General features: G+C 40.3%; 1 protein-coding gene across 1 annotated transcript in view; it reads right to left on the bottom strand.

Annotated features, from left to right (window-relative positions):
• Positions 1 to 15,431, bottom strand: part of LOC134208007 (uncharacterized) — a 36,780-nt gene extending 21,349 nt beyond the window's left edge. Inside the window, exons 1-2 of the mRNA XM_062684109.1 lie at positions 14,880 to 15,431; positions 14,309 to 14,432 (exon numbers count right to left, since the gene is read on the bottom strand). Of these exons, the coding sequence (XP_062540093.1) occupies positions 14,309 to 14,432; positions 14,880 to 15,087 (332 nt within the window). The 5' untranslated portion in view covers positions 15,088 to 15,431. The remainder of the gene's footprint in view (positions 1 to 14,308; positions 14,433 to 14,879) is intronic.
• Between the last annotated feature and the right edge of the window lie 9,450 nt (positions 15,432 to 24,881).

A 24,881-nucleotide genomic window follows, 5' to 3' on the forward strand; every position in this document is an offset into this window, starting at 1 on the left:
AAGTATTTCTACAGGTTTTCAGTCTTATAAACTAAATATAACACAGTATAAAAATGTTACAGCATATATGATGTAACAAAAAGGCTCCGTTCGATTCGACTCATTTTTCCATCACTTTCTAAAATTACAGGTTGTCATTACTATGGGGCTTGAATACGCACAAGAAAAAGTTGGATGTAAATTTGAAGGCTATTGAACACAAAAATATGAGTTCAAATATTTCCATGGCATGTAATTTTCAGAATTTTTAACTGTGAAGGTACTAATTAATTATATTTATGCTAATATTTGCTGTTCGTTCTCTAAAAAAACTTCATATTTTAAATTGATGGAGTAAATGTCCTCTTCCAATGAACATACCAAAATCTTTTTCAATTCCCTATATCCACATAATGATAATAAATGAAGTCATGCATAAGTAGAGTTGCTACTGAATTGTGCGATGCAATCCTAAACCGTTTAGGAAGAGCCGGAATAAAGCAATATTGTCTTTGAGAACGCAGATGGTTGTGCAAAGCGACATGTTTCAAATATCACAGATATTTGAGTACTACTTTTACCGAGATTCGCACAGCCGAGTCCTAGCAAAAAGTCTTTTACCGAGATTTCTGTCAAAATTGCTGAAAATCAGCAAATAATTTGCCGAAAACCAGCTAATAAACGGGATATCAGTTTTTTGATTTGCTGGGCAAACGGCTGTGCGCATTTTGCCGAGCTGCAGAAATAAAAAACTGAGTGTGTATATCGATGAGGAATACGACATACTTCAGAAGGCAAAAATGAGCCTAAGAAAAATATCACCAGGACACTGCAGACCTTATGCTTGAACAAGATCTAGAATCTGCAAAATAAAGATGCAATCTCTAAATTCTCTGGTGCATCTCTTATCTCCTAAAGCTTTTGGGCATAGACAGCAAACTTGCTCAGAAACCTCATCAATTCTATGTTTATTCTATGCCATATCCACTGAAAGTGAGTTCTTATTTGCAATCTCAGCATTTATATACTGTGAAAGTCGTTCAAGTCTATGTTTCGTATTTTTCTGTAGGCATGGGGTTAATTCGTCGGTTTTTTAAAGATTTTATTTTCATTAGACTTATTCACGTTTTGAAAAAATATCTGCGATTCAACGGGTCAGCTCATAATCGCTTTCGCATGATGAGATACCCTTTTTCCAAAATTTTCAGCAAAATCGTACAAAATTTGGAAGTGGCTAAATCGATTTTGCGTTTTTTTTTGCGTCTTCTCTGACTTCTAAATGAATCTAACGAAGGATATGAATATTTATATTTTATGCTACAACATGTAGATAAAGTATGCGGCATACTTCATTTTTTATTCAACCTAATAAGAATAAAGGAAATAAATTGGCTAGTTTCTTACTTTTGTAATGTGTTTCAACATTGTACACGCTGCATCTAAATCGACTTCCAAACAGTTCTGAGCTCAAAAAATTGTTTATGATAATAATTTTGAATAAATTTCTGTCGATTAAAGCACTCAAATTTATTTCGATTTTATTTCCCGTTTCCCGGGAAGTTGATTCCCGGGAAAATTGGAAGCCCTATTTACCATGTGGTTTTGTGGATAATCTTGCGGGGGAAGAAAGTACTTCGTACTACTATTCCACGAGATGCTGCAAAGTTTATGGATTTTCGGCCGTTTGTCATTCAATACTTAATGCAATCTGTCCGGTCCGATCACCGGCCATCTACAAACAAAGCGACTAGCTGGATTGTAGCTAGCAACTACCGTGCAATCACATTGCTCAACGCCGCCTACAAGGTGCTCTTCCAAATGTTATGCCATCAACTAAAACCAATAGCAAGAGAGTTCGTGAGGCAGTACCAGGGAGGATTCATGGGCGAATGCTCTACTACGGATCGGGCGTTAGCCGTACGCCAAATATTGCAGAAATGTTGCGAATACAACGTGCCCACACATCATCTATTTATCGATTTCAAAGCCGCATATGAGACAATCGATCGAGATTAGTTATGACAGATAATGCACGGACACGGATTTCCGGATAAAGTGATGCTGTTGGTCAAGACGACGATGAATCGAGTGATGTGCGCAGTTTGACTTTCAGGGGCATTACCGAGCCTCTTCGCTACGAGCAAAGGGTTACGAGGTGATGCTATTTCGTGCCTGCTATTCAACATCGCTTTGGAGGAAGTTATACAAAGTAAAATTTCACCCACTCTGAATGCTACGAACTGCTTATACTTATATGAATCAGAACGCAGCCAGGATAATACGGTTCTTGAGTCGGTCCACAGCACAGTTTTAGTGATCCGCAGAGAGTGTGAGCTTAGAATGGTTTGACTCAGCCTCGCCCCAAGCACTGCGGCCATCAACTCTAGTCGGGGGATCGATTGCCGCTTGAGTGGCGCTACCTTCGCTCGGGACATAACCAGACTGCAATGGATCTTCCCATTCACGATCGCTCGCAAGTAAGCAACACATCCGTAGGCGTGCTCGCTCGCATCCGTAAAGATGTGTGACTCGAGAGATTCCACCGACGACGATATTGTGTCACCAAGATAGCATCGTGGTATTTGAAAGGCTTCTACCTCCGGGAGGAGATCCGTCCACTGCTTCCACTTGCACCACTCCTCGTCACCCATTCGCAACCGCATCGCCATAATAGCTGAATTATTATTTTACCTTGAACAGTGAATGGCGATAGCAAACCAAGTGGATCAAAAAATCCTATCACGCAACTCAAAACTATTCGCTTCGTTGGCCGCTTACTATCGTACAAATACGCTCTGACACTATCCCGGTGCATTATTGTGAACGCAAACACGTCTATTTCTGGATCCCATGTAATTCCAAGCATGCGCTCGCTGCCCAACTGCTTATCCTGGTAGAATAGAACCGGCTTCTTGGGTTTATCTTCTTCAAGACCTGAAAGTACTTCCACTGAGTTCGAAACCCAGTTCCGAATCTCGAAACCAGCTTGCTTGTGAACGAAGCTCACTTGTTGCGCTCGTTCTAGCGCTTCTTTGACCGTGTCAACGCTGTCAAAGTAATTATCGACATAATGTCGATGAACGATTGCTGCAGCCGCCTCCGGAAATTGAGTTGCGTACTCCTCCGATAATCACCGACACTAACGGCACAAGTAGATCAGATCCCTTTAGCAACATTGAATTTAGGGATACTCCTTGAACAATTGCTGCCGCGTCCCAGACTAGCCGCACCTTCCCGGGTTTCTTCGAGTTGAGAACGACGTTCAGAGGAAGACACCAAACCTTGTCGCTATGTGTATTGGCTATCTCCACCTCCGTTGCCAGATGTGCATAGCCTTTATCCAAATAGTCCTGGATCTGATTTCGAACTTTCTGGTATAAATCCGGCTTCCTTTCCAGCCTTCTCTCCAAATGAGTCGCTCGCTTCAGGGCCATTGGATAACTATCCGGGAAGTGAATCTCATCCGTCTGCCAGAGTCCCGTCTCAAATCGAACACTAAGTCGTCTTGTAGTCCGCTCTTGTATCGACCGAGCCCGCTTGTCCTCAAGCGACTCCTGCTGCACACTTACTACCGATTCCTCTAATGCATAGTGGTTCTTCAGTAGCTCGTGGATTTCCTCGTTTGACACGTTCTGGTGATATCCCAAATAGCTCCCTCTCAGCGCCGAGTCGGTTTGTCTTGGCCCGTACACGGTCCAACCAAGCTTACAGCGGACAGCAATCGGCTCGATTGTCGTGCCGATCTTTGCCTCCATCGGAGCAAAGGAGTGGATGTTGTTTGCTCCTATTAGGATTCCTGGACGACCGTCGTACGATGTGACTTCCAAGTCCCGTATGTGTTCATACTCCATCGCCAGTTCTTCAGCATTCAAGGCTTGATGAGGCAGCATCAGCTTCTCGACTGTGTGAACCGTTTGGAGCAACATCTTCGCATTACCCGGCGGACTCACTGCCGAAATCCAAACATTCATACGCCGAGAACTTTTCTCTACCCTTGAAACGTCAGCTGTCCACTTGATAGTGAGCTTCTCTTGAACACCTACAAGCCCCAAACGATCAGCCAGCTTGCTGTCGATCAAGGTTACTGAGGCACCTTCATCTAGGAATGCGAGGACTGTTATCGACCTTCCCCCAAAATGCACCTTCACTGGAACCATTCGGAAAATAACTGACTGACCCGACCTAATGTGCATGCTCATGCCCACTACGCCCGCAACTGGGTGAACTAAAGGATTATGAGGTTCCCTACAGTCACCTACATTACATCGAATCTTAAAGCGATACTGACCCCCATGACCATTAAGACAAACCTGACATAGTTTCCACCTGGCAACGACCTTCATCCGATCTGCATGGGATAAGACCCTGAAGTCCTGACAGAACCACAGTCGGTGATCCGTGCGCTGACATACCTTGCTGGCTTCTGCTGCTTAATGTAGGTCTCGTTTACACCGGAAGACATCACCTCATTATGACTGTACACCGTCGCTTTTTCCTTCGGTCTATTTCGCTTCGCAGGCATCAGTCACAATGCCCGACAAAAAATCGGTAAACGTTCGAAGTGGCGCTGCATTCTTCTTCCGCGTGTAGTGGATCCATTGCCGTTTTTCTCCGTTCGGAAGTTTGTTAACTAGATCTTGGATAAGGATCGGGTTAACCAAGTGGAGAGTGAGATCTGCTGCTTCCAAGTGCTCGTACAACTGTTCCACAGCGTTTCCGAACGGTATAAAACTCGCCAGTTTTTCGGCCCTGAGTGGTTCCAGTTTGCAAACCTTTTCCAGATGGTTCTGACGTAGCTTTACGATTATGCGTGGAACGGATTTTGGGAAGATAAGTTGGCCACGAAACGATTCAAGCGTCGGTCCCTTCAAGCAGTCTTGAAGTCTCACCAAGTTCTCCACGTCTGGATATCCGTAAGTTTCGTTGGATGCGTGATATGCTCCGAAGAAGAGCGGCCACTCTTCGGGTTTCCCGGAGAAATTGGGAAGCTTCTTGATTAGTCCGCTCCTAGCGGCCAATTGAGCCTCGCTCGGTCCTTGTCGCGGCTGCCCCAGCCCGTTTGGGGTTGTCACGTTGCTTTCCCTTTCATTTTCCGCATCGCTTTCACAGGGATTGAAACGAGGGTTTGGCTTCAATAGTGACCTTCACATGCTGGTAACAGGTTAAAGCGATAGCTGGACAACGCTCAGGGTGGAGATCTTTCAAGTCAGCCCTTTGCACCACCGGAGGTGTACAGGATCCATAAGTAAGTAAGTTGATAAGCGTTTGATATTATTGAACATTATATTCTACCAATCGGTATATTAAGTGAAGATGCGCTGGAAATGTATAAGGAAATTATGGTTACTACAAACATTTAGTTTTTGACGAATTGGGCGATAAATTTTTGGTTTACAACACTTCTAGAACTGATGATTTTGATTTCCTCGTACACTCAAATTAATCGACTAATTATTTCTATGTGCAAAAGTCGCATAGACTTGGTCTATGGCCCCAGTTATTAGTTTCAAATGCAAGTCATACAAAATATGTGCAAAACTATTGAAAGCTAATGTTATTTATTTTAAGTGCAGACCAATGATTATCGATCTATAAGCCATAACACATAAAATTCATCATGTAGCGTTTGAGTGAAACAAGCCGACAAAACACAAAGATGCAATAAAAAAACAAGATCAGAGATCTAGAAAAATCAAGAAAACAGTTTTAAATTATATTCTGCGGTATCATCAACGGATTGCACTATGCTGCATAATACGTCGAGGTTAGTATACAAATTATTCATTATGAAAATATGCGTGTTCAAACTTTTTGTGTGGCATTAGGAATGACTTTCAATTATGTTTTCAGAATGCTAACCGGTGGCGAAAATGATACACTGCAGCCTGCAGCACACGATGGGTTAAATATTTCCGATGCTTTGCCGGAGGTTTGACTAGTGTTCATTCGGAAAATCAATAATTTATTGAAAAATTCTGTTGAAATATTACAACAAACCCTGGCTGAACACAAGGCGGTACATATTATGATGAACTTTCATTCGAACTTGATCTGGATGGAAATGATGCGATAAAGTTACAGGAGCGCAACAAGCTCAATAAAAGCATGATTTATATATAAACTTATTATTGAAAAACAAATAAAGTAACATCTAATTTCATTTGCGTAGTTCATGATTATATACCAGTTAAATATGATACCTTTTGAAAAGTATGTGCAATACTAATAAATATTTACTGAACGAATCATTATATGTTTTATGTGCAGCGCTTATGTGAATCGTAATACATTCGCACATAAAATTCATGATGATAGAATCAGCACCATTTCATGAGCACCGCACATATTATTTAAAAAGTGAATGCAACTGGTCCTATTTCAAGTGCATTGCACATATTTGTAATATGCACTTTTTTTCTGAGTGTACAGAAAGCCATTTTTTTAAATGATGGAAAAACCTCAAATTCTCCAATACCAAAATATGCAGGGCAATCGTTAGCCCATCCTCTGTCCAACCCAGGGAGGAACGGATCCCCCCTTTTCCCACATTCAAAAATGCAGGCATTTGAAAACAACGGATTTTTTCAAGAAAAACAGTGATATCTCTGCAATCTATTGCAGCTCCAGTGACCCATTTCAGACTCCCTTATAACTCACGTCCAGTCCGAGACACTTTCACTTACAATAAGCCCCGCCTGTTTATGCTACTATTATCAATTGGATAATGGATCCATAAACAAACTTCCGAATTTTTGAATTCAGCGCGCATTTAGTTTTGGAATTATATAAAAACATATTGAAACAATCTCACCAAATTGATCCATTCCGGCTCAATGAACTGACGAAACGATGATCATTTCTAGTCCTATTCACTTCACTCTTCCAGATCTATTCTGAGCAATGTATGTATGTTCATGTATTTCTGATATTATCACTCAGCCACACATATTGCACCAAGGACGTCCCCGTATACAAACTCCTCAAACGATTTCGCGCACTCAATTAAGAAACACACTTCATTAAAGGTCACCAAACGCGTAAATTTTAAACTTCAGATCACATAAACTTTTTTTCTTCTAGAGCATATATGCAAAATATAGACATCAGCCAAATCTATTTGTTGCGGGAACGAACAAAAACGTGACAGCAATTCAAAAGCAACCATCCGCGCGCATGGCTTGCTGCGATCTCAAATCAAAATAAATTAATTATTAGGTACAAAAACAAAGACAATATGGATTTAGCAGTGTTATTGGGAATGAGACTGAGGCTCACCGAGTCCTAAGGTGGATACATTTGAAAGCATAAGTCCTTTGTAACCATATAACCACTATGCAAAGCTTTACAAACCCAACCTTACAAGAGGATTTAAATAATACAGTGATCGTTCACTGATTGATATACGACCTCACTCCAACTGGCGAATGCCGTTCGCTTATTGGGGCGTTTTGGCAAGCGTCAGATATCAGATCATACAATTTAGAAATCTACAGCAAAATGTGATCAAAATATGTAATCAATCATGATGATTCATATCTGAAAACAAATTATGATTTCAATTTGATGTCAAAATCAAAATATGTTTTCTATACACGGGTAAAAATCTGTTCCCGAAAATGAGAAAATAATTCATGATTTCATGAATCCATCGTGTTTTCATTTTATGAAAATACATCATGAATATAAATCATGATTTCAAGATTTATTTTCGCGTAACGCAACCAATGCGTTACGATTTGGTTATTGAGATCGAAAAATAAAAAAAAAGTTCAACAGGGGTTTTGATCGCGAGTACACCGAGGGAGAGTGCGGCGTGCTACCTTTCAGCCGTTCTCACTTCTTGAGAAGGGAGTGTTCGAAGTATAACTGGTTATGCATTTTGTCGACTGTTGAAGATTGCGTAGTACCATGAATAATGTTCCTGAAATCAGGAATTATAATCATGATTTCATGAACTGGCATGATTCATTATTTCATTATTTTTATTCATGATTGTGGGTATGCATTTATTTCTGTGTATGCTCTCATTATGTTTTCAGACTTTGCTCGGGTAGCCTAGACGCAGCTCACGGTAGAGAATCTATCACGGAGATTATTATGTTAAGCGGAAATTATCAGAAATTACGTGCAATGCAAAACTAGCTGCAAACTACCGTTCTGTCTCATATTCTGAATATGATTCATATTCCGAATACGGGCGTTTTAAACAAAAAAAATACAATCATTTTCCGTAATGAGGATCAAGAATATAAATGAACTTACGACCCTAGGAGAATGTTCAAATGGCTTTATGACGCAGGTGTTCGGAATATGAGACATGGTCGGGATTTGAGTCAAAACGAAATTTGACCTAGGTATCACTGGGTAAAACCTGAGCCACAAACTATACTCTTTCTACAGCTGTATGTTATCCTACTTTGGTCTACTAGTGATGTCACTTATAATATTTGTGGCACTTGCGGCTTACAACTGTTGGTAGTGTAGCATGCTCGGCGGATGAAAAATGGTGAACCGGATCTGGAGGTGTACGGATTGCAAATGGCGGATGTGGATTGACCGAGCTCACGCCGGAACATGAACCGGCCTGGGACGAAATGGTTCGATGACGGCAAGGAATGGCGGTTTCGAGCAGGGCTTCGATTAGCTGGACCGAAATCACAGCGTAACAGGAATCGGTCGGCTTTCCCGATGAACCTCGGTGAAACAATGATATGGAAATGCTAATATCATCTTCCAAACTTAGACACACATGTTCATGATAGAATTAGAGACGAAAGTATAGAATTGATAGTTCCGTTAGGATACGAAAGAGGCCAAGCTCCCGTATGAAGGGGTAGGGAAGAATATCAGTGTGGAAGGTGATATATCTCGATGAAACGTTGTGGCGGGAAGGGGCTTCTGTCTTCTAACGAATTCTTACTCGACAAGCACACGTATGGAACACACAAAAAAAAAAACCTAAAACGGATCTATTTGTGGCTGTCAATTTTAAAAGTTCTGATATTGCAACCTAACACTAACACCTATTGTTGTATGTTTTTTTTGTAATCGCACTAGTACAAACTATGATGAAACCTAAAAGTATTAAGTTTATTGTTGATTCTCATTAAAATCCATTTTTATATGGAGCGAAAATAACCGACATCCTCCTTTCCCCCTTAGCTCTCACGTAATTAGTGCACGGCCCTCGCTACCTTCAAAATGCTCTCAAAATTCGGAATATCATACAGTTATCATGAAATTGGGAAGAAAGTACGGCCCCTTAATTTAAAAGTTCTGCATACCAAACAAACCTAAATAAAGAGATCCATCCAGCTGATTTTGAAAACCTTGTGCATAATTCATGAAAATACAAAGATACGATTAAAGGACATCACGATTAAGAATCCTCTGTCTAAACGATGCAATTTATCTACAACAATAAATATGAAAATTAGACGCTATTGACTAAATCACACCATTACCAGGGTTCTTATATCAGGATTCACTCACTTCGACAGTAGATGGAAAAGCTTAGCGCGGGGGTGGAAAATTCATTTTCAGTGCAAAACGTAAACAAACTCGGTGGCTGTCCCATACAAAAATCCAAAATGGCTGGATCATGAAATTGGCATACTGCAACACCTGTTTATATTAATCTTGACCATTACTAGAAATCAGTTTAATTTTTCGCATATTTAGTGGTGCAACAAGACAAATGACAACAACTGGGGCCCTGACCCCCCCCCCTTACCGGAGCTCTAGCAACGCCTATGCTCAATAGTAGCAGATGTATTACACGCTTAAAATCAATAACACAGATATGTGTTTGCTTCACACAAAACGGACCTAATGCAGAACAACAACGTGATAACGGTCCTTTTTAACATGTTAACGTTTGTACAGATTCCTTGTTTTATGGGGAACCAATCAATAAAACAACACGAGCTATTTTTGTGGCTGTGCAACTGTCGCTCATCTAGGTGTTGTTCTGCATTAGGACCGTTTTGCGTGAAGCAAACACATCTCTGTGTTATTGATTTTAAGCGTGTAAGAGGAGAAGTCCTTGTAGTTAGTTGGGAGAAAGTCAAATTCTTGAATTTCATGCATGAATCAAATCTAGCGCGAGTCCAATCCCACCGCATGGCCCAAAGAATCGTTCATGATTCGACTTACAAAAAACAGTCTAACGGAAAACTAACGAGGCCTTTTGAAAAGAGGCTCCCGCGCCTCTTGAAGGAAGACATCTGAGCAACTTGATAGGAGGCTTCCGAAACTTTTGAAAGGAGTGTCTTTTAAGTTTCATTAGTTTTTTCATTGGAGCCTCTTGAAAGGAGTCCTTCGAGTTGCTTGGAAGGAGGCTACCGAAACACTTAGAAATACACTTCCAAGCATCTTTCAACGAAGATACTGAGTTGGCTGATAAAAAGCCTTCATGTTTCTCAAATGGAGGGTTCCGAACTTTTAGATTTTAGATTTTAGTTCGGAAGCATATTCCTAACATCTTATTAAAAATTATGTCGTCTGATTGGACCTTTTTTTTTCATTTGTTGATAGATAGACCATTTGTCCTTTTGATCTTTTGTCCCAAATCTCTTCACTCACTGTGCTGGTTGGGGTGGGCAGGATTCAAAAGTCTTGATTTTACTGATCGTCATGCATATTTAGCACAATACGAAGCTTTAGAATAAACGAAGAAGAATAAACAGAATAAACCATAGTCCGATATGGCCAATTTTAAATTGGAAACAACGTGATATTTTATGATATTTTGTTCGTGCAAGGAAAACGAAAGTAATTCCATTTCAATTCATACGTACATTTGCTGTTGGATATCCTCAGTTATAGGGTTGAGGGATAACCGAAACGATTTACGACCATTTAAAGCTGCTGAACGAAAGCTTGGACCGAAAATGGATGATTTTTTTGACGCTTGGTGTGATTTGGCAGGACCTCGACCAGCTGTGAAGAATAGTAGAACAAGAGTCAAAACAAAGAAAAAGAAGCCGCATCTTTGCAAGTCTCGTCTCAGGTCGGAACTGGGATAGGGAAAATCTTATTGCAGAATCCGTACCATTTGGTGGTTATGTACTCAATATGCTTGGAAAAAAGAATGAAGGGAACCCCAACGATAGTCTTTCCCTCTATTATATAGGCTATTTTATGTTCAACCAGTTTTGAACACTTTCAACGAATTCTGTGAAAATAGGTTCCTTTTTTATAGTACCGGTACTGGTTTTGAGAGGCCCTAGTATCGGGAAAATGCCGGTACTGGAGTATTTTTATTGTTGTCAATGTTTTAACTAAATTTGGTTTCTTCGTTCAACGTATAGAATCGGTAACGGAACAAGAGTTCCTTTCTGACTTGGATATAGGTCCAATTTTGTATCACTTTGAATATTTCTGGGTTATCCTAATTATAGACCCCATTCGATTATTGGCAACACAATTTCTTTCATTTTCATATTTATTAATAGCTTATGAACCGCTTAAGTCTCATAACCTGAGTAAAAATGGTTAGGGGTCGACGTAAAAAAATCCAAAGAAAATCGGCGTAAAAATTTCAAGTTAACGCTTAGATTTTAAAATCCGCGTAAAAACTTGTCACAGGGTGTCTAGTGTCATACGCTAAATAGTGTGAAAACACTTTACTTCCGATAATAATATTTTGCCATCGTTGTCGGTGAAAAGAATCACGTTACAATCTATTTGTAGTTTTGAGAACTCTTTAGTGACAGGTATATCATGATCAAGGTTTGTAAATATAAAATTTTGTTTCATAATTTGATTTTATATCGTTTCAGAGAGCGAGTAATGGCGCTTTAGCCTAGGCTTAATAGCCAGGACATATGGGAGAAATACCTGTGTCCCATCCCTGGAAGTTGGATCAGCAAGAAGGGGTATACATTTTCTTAGCCATGTCCCCTCCAACGTCACCTAATCATATAACTCTTGAATGTGAAACGGTTGGTACGGCTGTCCCCGTTTCTTCCTTTCGTTAATTCACCACTCTTCGTTGATCATGTTATTCATTACTGAATAATCCGATTACCGGTGAGTTATGAGTTATCTCCCAATTTCAAGCCTGCACGGTGGGCCTGGCCGTTTTAATATTTGTGTCATATTTGTAATATACTGCAAATATTATTGCTGACAAGAAAATGCTCGGGAATACAACCGACATTTCCAGGATTCTTTTCAATACTGGCTGTGCATGTGCTAAGACAAGACAAGACAGGGTGTCTAGTGTCATAATAAGTGAAGAAATGTGTAGTACCATAAGAAAACAAAAACCATTCGATTTTGGTAACATAAATGCCAAAATCGAATGGGGTCTGTATCTGCATTATGAAAGGATTCAAAATGTTATCGTTGTTATGTTTGTTAAGTAACGTTGGGAATAACGTTTAATATCAAACAAATTGGTTGACAGATTGATCAGTGAGTCACTAGCGTTGGCACTCATTTATAAATCAGTGATGAACTTAAACGGCTTTGGCTCAAAATTTTTTTTGATAACATATTTGTCACCTTTAAGGAACCTTTAATCATTAGCTGCTTACTTCCTTTATTTTACAATTTTATGCAAAATCTAATAACATATTCTAAAGTTTTTTAAGCCCCGTAAATCCCGGTTCGGTACTGGAATTCGACGGTATTGCCGGTATTTTCGGTTCCGTTACTACAGGTACAAAAATCATATGTGAAAACTTCTCGTTAGCACACTCTCAACTTGTATGGGTTGTTCGATTTGAATCTATTCAACGTGAGGTCGTCCGATATGCGTTGCGCAATTTTCCTTGGAATAACTGGCTAAATTTGACATGGTATGCTAAACTTTACTACTGTTACATGATACTCTTTTTCCCCACTCTTGGGAAGCTTAAGAATGTCACGCAAGAGCTTTTCAACACATTTTTTTTTAAATTATTTGGTACAAGTGGCTAATTTATTACCAAATATTTACTCACTGTTCCGAACAGTTCGGCTAGAAGCTCTGCTTCATGAAGAAGAAATTATAAATCATTAAACATGGTGCCAATAGCTGTTGCTGCCATGATCCATACCTTCTCATCAAAGTTTACAAATTATTCCATGTCGATATCAACGCTTCTGGATTTCGACAACGTCTGATCTGATATATTATTGACTAACAAGAATATTAATAAACAGTCTGGGCATAATATTTCTAAACAATTTCTTTGAGTCAATCCAGAATCCCTATTTCAATCCCATCACATACTGGCATGTGCATGCAACTAAGTTGCGTCATTGCATGAACAACAAATAAACAAATATCCACCGAAATAACAAAGGTTTCAATTGAAAAACTAGAAACCTTCTCATCACAAGTTCAATTGGATGCAGTACAATATTCAGATTTCGCTCAGTTTCCATTCATCCAGATGACAACAGCAGATTTGCCTTCTAACATGGCGCTGATGGACTCCATTGGTGTTGTGTTTAGTCGCTGTCAGCACAGGAATCGATTGCTTCTCGCGTATTCACTATCGAAAGGTATCTGTGCACACCTATGTATATGCACCTTGGTAGGTATATTGAAAATAAACTTGAGCGGCCATCTTGGATAGCACGAAACCCCATGATTTGCCGTGTCATGCTCCGGAGCGGCCGTCCGTATCGATCCACTGTGTTATTTTTTCCCTTGTTTGATATTTTATCCCCAGTGATGGATAAAACATCAGCTGATGATTTATTTGCCATTATTACATTACTTGATTGGCCATAAATCAAGCGCAATTGGTTGGTACAACTTGGGAAAATTATCGATTACTTCGCAATTTTCAAAGCAAGTTTTTGTTATTGTTTTTGTTATCGTCATCAAGGTCACGAAAATGGTGAGGAAAACTTGTATGTGGCTATCGATCGACTAATGCATGGCTTACTTGAATGGTATGAAAATCTGTTTCACTTTCGTTCACGGTTCACTTTTTCGCAATTATCTTTTGGACACAATTTTTATAATCCGAAAACAAATTCAAATAAAAAGAAGTAATCATTGAGCCACTTTTCCACCGAAGCTGCCACCAGCAGCGGAAAATTTCGTATGAATGAATCCAAAGGGAAATACACAATGAACTTGAACTTGGAAAATTTTTCACCAATTCCATCACTCAAACAGCAAAAGGAGATGACAAAACACGCTGAGAGTGAGCGCAAGGGAACGCAATAATGGAGCGAGAGAGTGTGTAAACAGAGAGACGACGACAATTTGCAAGCTTGGGTCGCCGGCCGGCAGCGAGGGTCGCATGGTGGGTGGTGGGTGGCTGATGGTCACTCAGCTGAGTACCCAACCCCCTTTTGAGTGTGGGATAGCGCGTGTACCTACCTCGTAACAGGCACTAATACCAGCAATTCCTGGATGACACGCTGACTGTTGATGGTCGTGGTTGGTTGGTTGCTGTTCGTCGCATCACACTTTTGAGATTCAATGATGATGACGCCACTTTTCGCTTCGATTGAATTTCGGGAGGAACCGATTCAAAAAAGATCAATAATTGCTATGCTGTTTGAAAACACTCTGCGATGCACTGGGTGTTCGTTTTTTCGGGAATTTCTAATATTTTTTTCCTCTTGACAGCTGTCAAGCGGCGAACTAACGAGTATTGCGCATTAACTTTGAATATTTTTTTTTTCTCGTAATGGAACGTGTCACTTTTTTCCAGCACTAGATGTAAATTTATTACCGATCGTGGTGGGCTGCTACAATCCAATGGGGAATTTTGTGCTCGTTATGGAAAACGATTGCGAATCCAGGCAATTTCAAACAAACAACGCAATTGTCGACATTTTTCACCAACACTAACACTATCAAAGCTGTTCAGAAATTCTTTATCCAACGGAAACATCGCAATAGGCCTGAGGTGTTCTTCAAATGTTATTTGAATAATCAAACAAACCGTTTCGGCAAGACACGACCGAATTTGAAAACTTCCTCCGGGGACACACCTTCACGGACTGATTCACATTGTGCGGATCTGATTGTTCCAGATTCGCTTCCTCGGAGGGTCGGGATCTCGCCCTGGACAGGACCGCTCCGTTGGACTTTCCGACTGGCAATGAGCCTTTGCCTAGGTTTTTCGCTGGCAGCGGAGGCGAAGACGACATTGCGAAATATTTTTGTGTGCTATATACATGTACGAACCTTACGCTGCACCATGGCCTTAGTCGCAGGCAGGGCGGCAGTGGAGAATCATTATTATTGTTATTGTTGCCGTTGGGGTTGGAGGGATTGTTATTGTTGTTCCACTTGCGCGTTCTCCAAATAGGGGAGCCCACGAGCGCGCGCGGAAACGAGATGGAACACTCCCGAATGGTATTAAGCGAGGAGGATCAAGGTCAAGGGAGATGTTGCTGGGGCAGTGGTTCTCAACCATATGGAACAGTTCGGTATTGTTTATGAATTACACTCAAATCCATTGCGTTTTATGGTGTTTTTCCCGTGGTGTGTAATTCATCCTGAAATGTAAAAAAGAAAAGAAATACAAGTCAGCAAGTGACTTTGCAGTTAAACTATCGTTATTGTTTAATAATAATATGCATAAGAAGAGCGATTCATTGATTGCTTTGGAGTTGGAATTTAAAAACAGTCAAAATATGTTTAACCGAAAACCGATTAGGAATTGTTCACAAATTACGTAAAGCTATAGAGGGAGAGAGAAGGTAAGGCCGAGCGTTACGACTCATTCAAAAAAAATGAAATTTACCATACAAAAAGAATACGAGGAGGAAAGTGGGGATCCAAAATAGCAAAATTCGGCGTAACGTAGCTTATCCCGGATAAAAAATATGATTAGAATATCATAAATTTTACTGTTACATCACCAATTAAAACATAGAAATCACCATTGAATGTAATGGAATTTCAACAACTAAATGACATCAGAGACAATGGTTTTCCACGATTAAATGAATGGTAAATGGGACTTTTACAATAAAAAAGGGGGGTTGTTATGTATCTTTACAATAAAAAAATCGAAAATTTTTCATACAAAATTCAGAGCAAAACAATTGATTTAACGGTCCTTCAATGGGATGATTTCGAAGGCCAAAACAATAGAAAATAATGTGTTTCAAATGTTTTTTCTTAAATTTTTTTATTGTTTCACAGTAGAACTACAATGGGATTTTAAATACATTTTACTTCAATCTCGACTTCAATATTACAATAAAAATACAATTCAATTTAATGTTGTACAATTTGTTTTAATGGTTCTATTTCAATTTATTTTTAAACTTAATTTGTAATTAGTCAATTTTAATTTGAATTTGTTTCATTTTTAATATATTTTTAATATAATTCTACTTCAATTTCAATTATATTCAATTTAACTTTAATTTAATTTCGATTTAATTCCAAATTAATTTCTGTTTAATTTAATTTAAATTTAGTTTAAATTTAAGTTTAATACAATTTTAATTTTGTTTCAATATAATTTCAATTTGATTTTAATTCAATTTTTGTATACATTTAAATTAGTTTCCATTTAATTTAAATTTGAATTATTAGTGGTATTGTTGAGTGCGTCACTGCTATTCAGACCGGGATGCATAAACGTAGATTTCAGTCGCCGTGGATGCAACCGGCTATACTCACTGAAGACGCTGTAACTGATGCTGCTCGCATTTTTTTCTGTAGAAGACGTAAATTATAAAATCATGTCAGGTTTCTTACAAAAGTAAAAGCCGAGAAGAAAAAGAAAAGTTACCTGTTTAATTTTTATTGTATCCCGCTGGTGATATAGCTCGATGATAGTCACCGAACGATATTGAATCATCAGTGATGGTGGCAAGCAACAGTGTTTTGCCATTAACTCAATTTCTGAAAAGGAACAAGGATACATGTTAAATTTTGCCAACTGCTTCGGCGGTGTGAATCAAGGGATGTGCTTAATAATCTGTATAAGAAAAACTTATACATTGCATTAGGCGCATACATTCCAAAACTTATACTTTTCATTAACTTATGAATGTTATTAGCTTTTTAGTATGGGATCGTTCATTAGATGGCATAATGAAGTGTATTGATATTTTCGAATAGATTGTTGCTTATGAGGTTTTAATTTATTTAAGTTTTTTTTCGTGTTGAAAGATTTCTCCCACATCAAAATGATCCTGTATCATGATGATAAGACTATAAATACTCACCACGGTACAGCGGCCAATGATCGGCTGTCGCTTGCTCGCAGAATCAGTATTGAAATAAATAAAAGGAACACTTCGTTTACTTTTACTTCGTCTTTTCACTAATCACAAACAAAATTGTACACGCTCTTTTAAATCCAACCATTCTCCAAGTAAAATTATAAGTGAAAGATTTTGTTCCTTTGAATTTTTTAAATTTAATTTGATCAGAACATGAATATTTCAAGACCTGCAATTAAAATACATATTTCAAAATCGGTAGAACGATTTTTCATGTAATAATGAAAGTTATTGTTATTTTATTGTTTTCAATTGTTATTTCATCAACATAATGGACCAATGAAATATTCTAAAATTTTATTTTTATTTTCTTAATAACGGATTATTTGATCACCGAGATGGAATACCTTTATATTTTGTTTAAGTTTTGGATGAGCAATATAAAACATAAGCGAACAACTAAAATATTATAGAATGTATCGATCACATTTAAATGTATTGTACTTTTAAAGTAAGTACAATAAAAGATTTTTATAACCGTGAAAAATCTACAATAAAAGTACAGTAGATTGTATTATTTACCACACTGCCAATTGTATTCATATGGATCATACCATACAAGGTAATGTAATTTTTTATCCGATGAACAAACCCAACGGCGATGGCGTGCAGCGTTGTGAGTTTTTTTTTAAATTGTTTCGGTAAACTTTCCAGAAAATCTCCGGAATTTTTTTGGAAGTTGAATTTATCAAAGAAAACCCTTCAGAATTTCCATTTTTACTGAAAGTTCTTCATGTTCAAAAGTCTTAGTCTGTTTGGAATCACTTCAAATGTCACAGCCTACTACATTAATGTATGTTTAAAAATTTACAACTAAAGTTATCAAATTTCAGAAATCGGTGAGTGAAGATTTCTTATACGGTGATTAGTTCCGTTGCTGGTGATTGGAATCCACTTTCCTGGTTTGAAGCTTCATTCTATGTTAGAGTCTACGCAAGTTTCCATGTCGAAGATTCTACCAAGCTGTGAATCAGTAGATTTTCCAGATTGAGATTGTTTAAAGGGTAAAAGGGCTGTACTGATTAAGAATCTTTGCATGGGTACCTCAACGTTAGTATTAGAAATTGGAGTAAGTTTGTTTGGTTTTACAAAATTTATGACCATCACATGGTCTCCGAGATCTATTTCCAAACATTTCGCTTTCCTTTTCTGGAAGTCACACTCCGTTTTGACGTAGGACTACGTCTGTCTTTTCTTTAATGGGGTTCACTTTGGGATTGCGGAAATCGGAGACCGTCACGAAAATATGATAGACTTTGAACCTTAATATCTCAGCCGGATTTCAAATTGGTTTTGGACCATTCGATAAAAGATGAGTCAATGCTTCTTTGTATTTATCTAGAAATACTGATTTTTCACTATTTATTATCGATAATTGGTGAAAAGTTGTAAGACTCTAATTTTGTGGCCCCGGAACCGCTCAGTTCCAGAAGGGAACTGGCTTAAACCCCTTGCTGCTGGTATCTCGAACTTTGGGGGAAAGATGTTATTCGGGTGTGTCAGCAAGAAGTCTTACACAGTAGCTCGGGATTTGTCGTACATGGCGCACGCGATTACAGATGTGTTCAACCGGAAATAGTTTTGCATTTCAATTGTTTGTCTGTCGTCTTTCTGTTGCGCTATTGCATATCGTCGGGTCGTTTCTTGTCTACTGTGCATAAGCAAAAGTGAAACAAATCGTCATGAGCTGTTTAGTCATCCGGTCGGAGGTCGAGGTCGAGTGTTTGATCTGCCACCGGAGATTTCAGACAACGATCTGTCAGTAGTTTATAACCAGTATAGAAAAATGCATCGCACGATACACTAAAAAATTTCTCCTAATCTTGGTTTGGACCATTCCTACATTGGCGTTAGAAGTTTATGTATGGAGATTGAGAAAGAAATCCTCCCGTCAGTTAATGCCTTCCGGAATACAAAAAATGAAACCCGGCATTCGAAATGAGGAACGCACTAGAAATGCAGGTTTTACGGAATACGAAATCATATTCTCGCGGACCACCCGCGTCTACTGAACCAGCCTTTTTCAGCAGGCGAGTTGGTCCATGCGCTTGCCAAGAGCACCGGGAGCTCATCCGGACAGCATGAGTTGCGGTATCCCATGATAAAACGGCTCTCTCCGGCCGAAAAATCCCTTTTTCTCAAGATCGTCAACGATATTTCGGAAAAAAAAACCGCATGCTCCCGGACGAGTGGAGGTGTTGTGCCCATCCCGAAGAGCAGCGTTGCTGGCTGCGATGCATCTATGTTCAGGCCAATATCCTTGATCTCGTGTGCGTCCAAAACCGTGGAGAGGATGGTCAATCGGCGATTCAGGGAAAAACTTGAAATCGACTAAAGGTTTGGTTACCGCCAACATGCTCTTCGCCCAGGCTATAGCACCAGCACATAAATTGTCAACCTGGGCAGCGTGCTCCAAGAAAGGTACGAAGAATGCAAGCATGTTGACCTTGCGTTGCTCGATATCGCAAAGGCTTTTAGCCGACCCTGGACCCCTTTGGTCCTTAGAAAACTACAAGACTGGGGTATCACAGGCAACATGCTTGCTTTCGTTAAAAAAAATTCCTCACTCGTGAACCTTCCAATTGCCCATTGGCGGCACAGCGTCAGACGAGAACCTTGAAAAAAAAAACTGGCATCCCCCAAGGGTCGGTCGTAGCGGTGACGCTTTTCCTCATCGCTATGGATGGGGTCTTTAACGTTCTACCCGCGAAAGTATATCTATTAGGGTGGTTCAAAAAATCGATTTTGCTCCACAGTGCTCATCTAATTCTTTACCATGTTCTGAATGTCCTCTGAAAGTTTGAGCTCATTTAGATTAAAACTGATTTAGCACAATCCGTTTCAATATTATTATTTATATATTTAAAAATAAATTTTCCCATACTAATTTGCATGCTAACTTGAAACGGCTTGTGCTAAATCAGTTTTAATCCAAATGAGCTCAAATTTTCAGAGGACACTCAGAACATGGTAAAGAATCAAATGAGTACTGTGGAGCCAAATCGATTGTTTGAACCACCCGGCTGTAAGTACCATCCATCGCTGGGATTCATCCTTGGGCTTTGTCATGAACGCCAGTAAGTGTGCCGAGGACACGTCGGCAACGGCCGGCATCAGCTAGCAGGACTCCCCATAAAGCTCGGCACGGATGCCATCCACAACCGGAAGATCGTCCGGGTGCTTGGTGTCGTCATCGACCAGAAACTAACTTTTTTGCTGCGCTCACGGGCGGTGAAGGTAGCATGTAAGACCTGCGCTGGTCCCTCTCGATTAAACACCGTACCAATAATAGGCGTACTAGACTAAAAGTCGAGCAAGCTATCGTCGACAGCCGCTTGCTTTTCGGCGTTGAACTAACGCGTTCTGTCTACCCGAACCTTATCGAAACACTCTCGCCTGTATTCAACAGCTACGTCAAGTTGGACTCCGGTCTACTTCCGTGCACTCCCGCTAATGCTCCCTGCGTTGATGCCGGCAATCTTCCCTTCCGGCATCGGACTGTGATGGCCATCTGTCGCAAAGCCGCCTCAGGAGATGACAGGATCCCTCTCCTCGACGAAGCTGGCCGGATCCTGAGAAGTGTAGCCGGTACCGGTCTCCCCCCAGTGGCGCGGGTCCACTGGCACGGAGCAAAGGGCTGGCTGATGCGTCCTGTTAACATCGACCGCATCATCGTCCGAACATCCGTACTGGAACTCATTGCAACACGTTTCCAAAACAGTGAGATGCGGTATACCGACGGATCCGTCTCCTGCCGAGTGTAGGGGAGCGGACCAGCACTGTTTCCAGAACCTATTTGGCCGTTTATACTCCACGATTTCCGTAAGCCAGTATCCTGCAATCCGGTTTCTGCCTTGAGTGCACCGTACTCACTTCCACATTTCTGACAGTCTCGTATTCAAAGTTCTCTATGGCTATTTTGTTATTTCTATATGCTCGAATAAACTTTCAACGTGACTTCAACAAACGTATATTTATATATCGTATGAAACCCTACACCCCATTCACCGATAGATATATCAATTAATATGGCTTACATCAATACGTGATATAATCCTTCATTCTACTAGGTTCCATTCTCTTTCTCTTTGAAGCCTTTTCTGTACCACTCTTTCCTGTGGGGGCAGTGTTCCAGCAGCTGATGCATCCAGATTCTCGTTGGGTTTGAAGATAGGATGTGCCTTGTCTTGAGTGTTATCTTTCTGGTGTGTCGCATGGTCTATTCCTGAAGTACCAGACTTTGGTAATTGTTTGAGATGAGCTGCGCTCCTGTTGTATAATTTTCCAGATAAAGACGAACGAATAGTTACATCTGTACCACATTTATAGTAAACCGTATACTCTTACGATGCGAACTCTGTGCTCAACTTATTCTCCTTTCTCAGTCGCTTCGCAATTACTGTATCTCCCACTTCAATTCCACTAAGTAAGTCCAGCTTACTGGCTTCCTGAATTTCTTTCCATTTCACTGCAACGGCTGCAGCGCCAGAGCTCACTATTTCACGGACTACTAATTCTTCCGATTCATCAAATGCTCTAGGAGGAAACACAGATAATCTGGAAAGCACATCAGCAATATTTGAAGGCCCGGGTGTGTAAACAACCTTGTACTGAAATCCTTGTAATCGTAACACCCACCTCTCAATGCGCGCTCATGGTCTCGATGATGGTGTGAATAGGAATGTTAAGGCCTTGCAATCTGTTACTAGGTCGAACTCTTTGCCTAACAAGTAGATCTGAAATCGTTCAACACTCCATACAAGAGCTAATGCTTCCTTCTCGGTATGACAGTATCTCCTCTCCGTCTCTGTGAGTGATTTAGATGCGTAACAAATAACTCGTGGTTGTCTAGTTTCCCTGTCAGTTCGGATCAACACTGCTCCAAGCGCATGTGGGCTTGCATCAGCAATTACTGCTGTATTATCTTCCATTTTGAAAAAACCCAGCGATTTAGCATTGGCGATTAGGAGTTTTATTTTGTTGAAAGCACTTTCTTCGGCATCGTTCCAATGGAAACGTATCGCCTTTTGAGTGAGTTTACGTAACGGTTCATCAACTTCAGCAAGATTAGGAATAAACTTTCCCATATAATTGGCCAAGCCGAGGAAACTTCTGACCTCGCTTTCGTTTGATGGTCGACGAAAACTCATAACAGCATCCCCTTTTGCGTCTGATGGTTCGATGCCATTAGAATCGATTTTGAATCCCAGGAATTCAAATTCCGTAACTCTCATATTACATTTCTCACAATTTAAAACGACACCCCTTTCTTCAAATCTTGCAAGGACCTGTAAAAGGGATTAATTTGTTTTTCAATACAATAATAATATTATTAATTCAATAGCATTTATTTAACGAATACTCGTGTAGTACAACTCATACCTTCTCGAGGCGAGAATCGTGTTCCTCCAAAGTTTTCTCTTCAACGTCGACGTCATCCAGGTACCAATACGCACCTTCGCAGTCCGCTAACATCTCATCCATGGTGCGTTGGAAGATTTCTGGGGCCGACACTAATCCAAACGGCAGTCGCTTAAATCTGTATAAGCCTCGGTGTGTAATAAATGTAGTGATGTCTTTAGAATCGTCGTCCAGTTCTAATAAGAAGAACGCATCCTTCACATCAAGAACACTCCAGATCCTGCCTTTTCCGATTTTGGAAATTATATCGTCGATTACAGGCATCGGATGCCACTCGCGTACTACTGCCTGATTGACACGCCTTAGGTCCACACACAGACGTATAGAACCATTCGCTTTATTTGCAACAACAAGAGGCGAAACCCAGGAGGCTGGGCCGTTCTTAACTCCGATGATGTCTCTTTCCAGAAGCTTTTCAAGTGACGCACAACGGATAGCCTTATTTTCATGCCGATCCTTAGAATGCCAAGCTGTTTCGATAACACATCCCCTAGTAAGTTACGTTGACCATTAACCGTAACAAAAAAATCGGCATTAATGATTCTGTTGCCAACTTCAACCTGTGCCTGGAATGTACCCAAAATCTCTAGGGGTTTGTCGTTCCCATACGATTTCAAAATTTTCGTGCTGCCTTTTTCACATTTGGTTATTTGTACTTGTTGCCGCTTGAGGTCATTCCAAGTGTTTGCTGTTATTAGATTAACATCTGATCCAGAGTCAATTAACATTTCAACCGAAACACCTCCGACCTTGCACACGAATACGTTTGTGTTGTTGCCGACGTGGAACGTATAATAGACCTTCTTCTCTGCATCTTCTGGCACCAGTTTAGGCATTTGTTCCGGCTCAACTGCATGATCTATCAAGTTTACTTTCTTCGTTGGCACGAAAGAACGTACAGGAGTTGGACGCTTGCGACATACTGCGACATACATACTTGCGACATAATGCCCAACAGTTTTACATCGACGACAAATTTTGCCTTTAGCAGGACAGGTTGGACTTTTGGACACATGGCCAATCTAAGCCGCATGCAAAGCATCTTGTAGACATTTCTTTGTCCGTTTTCATCTGCTTGTTGGGAAAAAGGCAAGGGGCAACCAACTCTAAACTTTGCGAAAATACTACTGATTGTCCCGCAATAGTATTTCATGGTATTTCTAGTATCCATGATTTTCGTCAAACAACGATACGGTTGCTAGTTCGGTTGTTATGGCGTTTGCTGGTTAGTTAATGAAACACAGTGCTCCCCCGTTTTGAAAACATTTGTTTTCTACCTCCTACAGATTCTAGAAATGACTAGAACTACATTTTATATTTCTAATGCCGTGAAACCAAAACAGGAGTCCAAAAGATTGTTCCAAAAGTATTGGTAATAGAAATAGTTGTCCAGGGATTTTTTTTTTAAAATTTTGAAGAGACTGAAATTATTTGTTGCATGAAACGGGGTGCACTGTATTCACTGGGTGGCGTCGTTTTCATGCTTTCCCAACCAGGGCTCTTCGATCAATTCACCGTTGATATGATGTAACGCGCACTCGGAGTTTTCGAAAGGAAAGTGCTGCGTACCATCTATGGTGGGGTGCAGATGGCGGACGGTACGAGGAGGAGGCGAATGAACCACGAGTTTCATCAGCTGCAGGGAGAACCATCCATCGTACACACCGCGAAAATCAGACAACTGAGGTGGACCCGGCACGAAGCCAGAATGACGGCCAGTAACCTGGTGAAAATGGTTCTCGACTACGATCCGACGGGCACAAGAAGGCGAGGTGCGCAGCGGGCAAGGTGGATCGATCAGGTGGAAGATGACTTGCGGACCCTCCGTAGACTGCGTGGTTGGCGACCTGTAGTCATGGACCAAGCCGAAAGGAGATAACTCTAATATACCGCACAGGCCACTTCGGCCTTAGTCTGAATAAATAATAATAATAATGATGTAGTTTTTCGCTAGTATTTGTTAGTATTTCTGGATACTGTCGAAAGTTTAGAGTTAGTTGCCCCTTGGAAAAAGGTTTACAGTGTGTTCGGGTTTGTGATCCGTTTTTACCCTGTCAGCTGCATAGACTTTGTACACCTCTGCTGAACGGTCGCGCTGCTCACCGACGTTCATTTCCTCTCCTGATATCGAACGCTTTCCAGTGATGCTCCTAACGCTTCAATGTCGGCTAGTGATTTGTCCTTTCCAGAATCCTTCGACGCAACTCTTGGGATGCGCATCCTTCGACGATGACGTCGATTAACATCATCTCCTCAATGCTGGTTCTGACATCGGT

This window comes from Armigeres subalbatus, chromosome 1 (genome assembly GCF_024139115.2).
Source record: "Armigeres subalbatus isolate Guangzhou_Male chromosome 1, GZ_Asu_2, whole genome shotgun sequence".
Lineage (NCBI taxonomy): Eukaryota > Metazoa > Arthropoda > Insecta > Diptera > Culicidae > Armigeres > Armigeres subalbatus.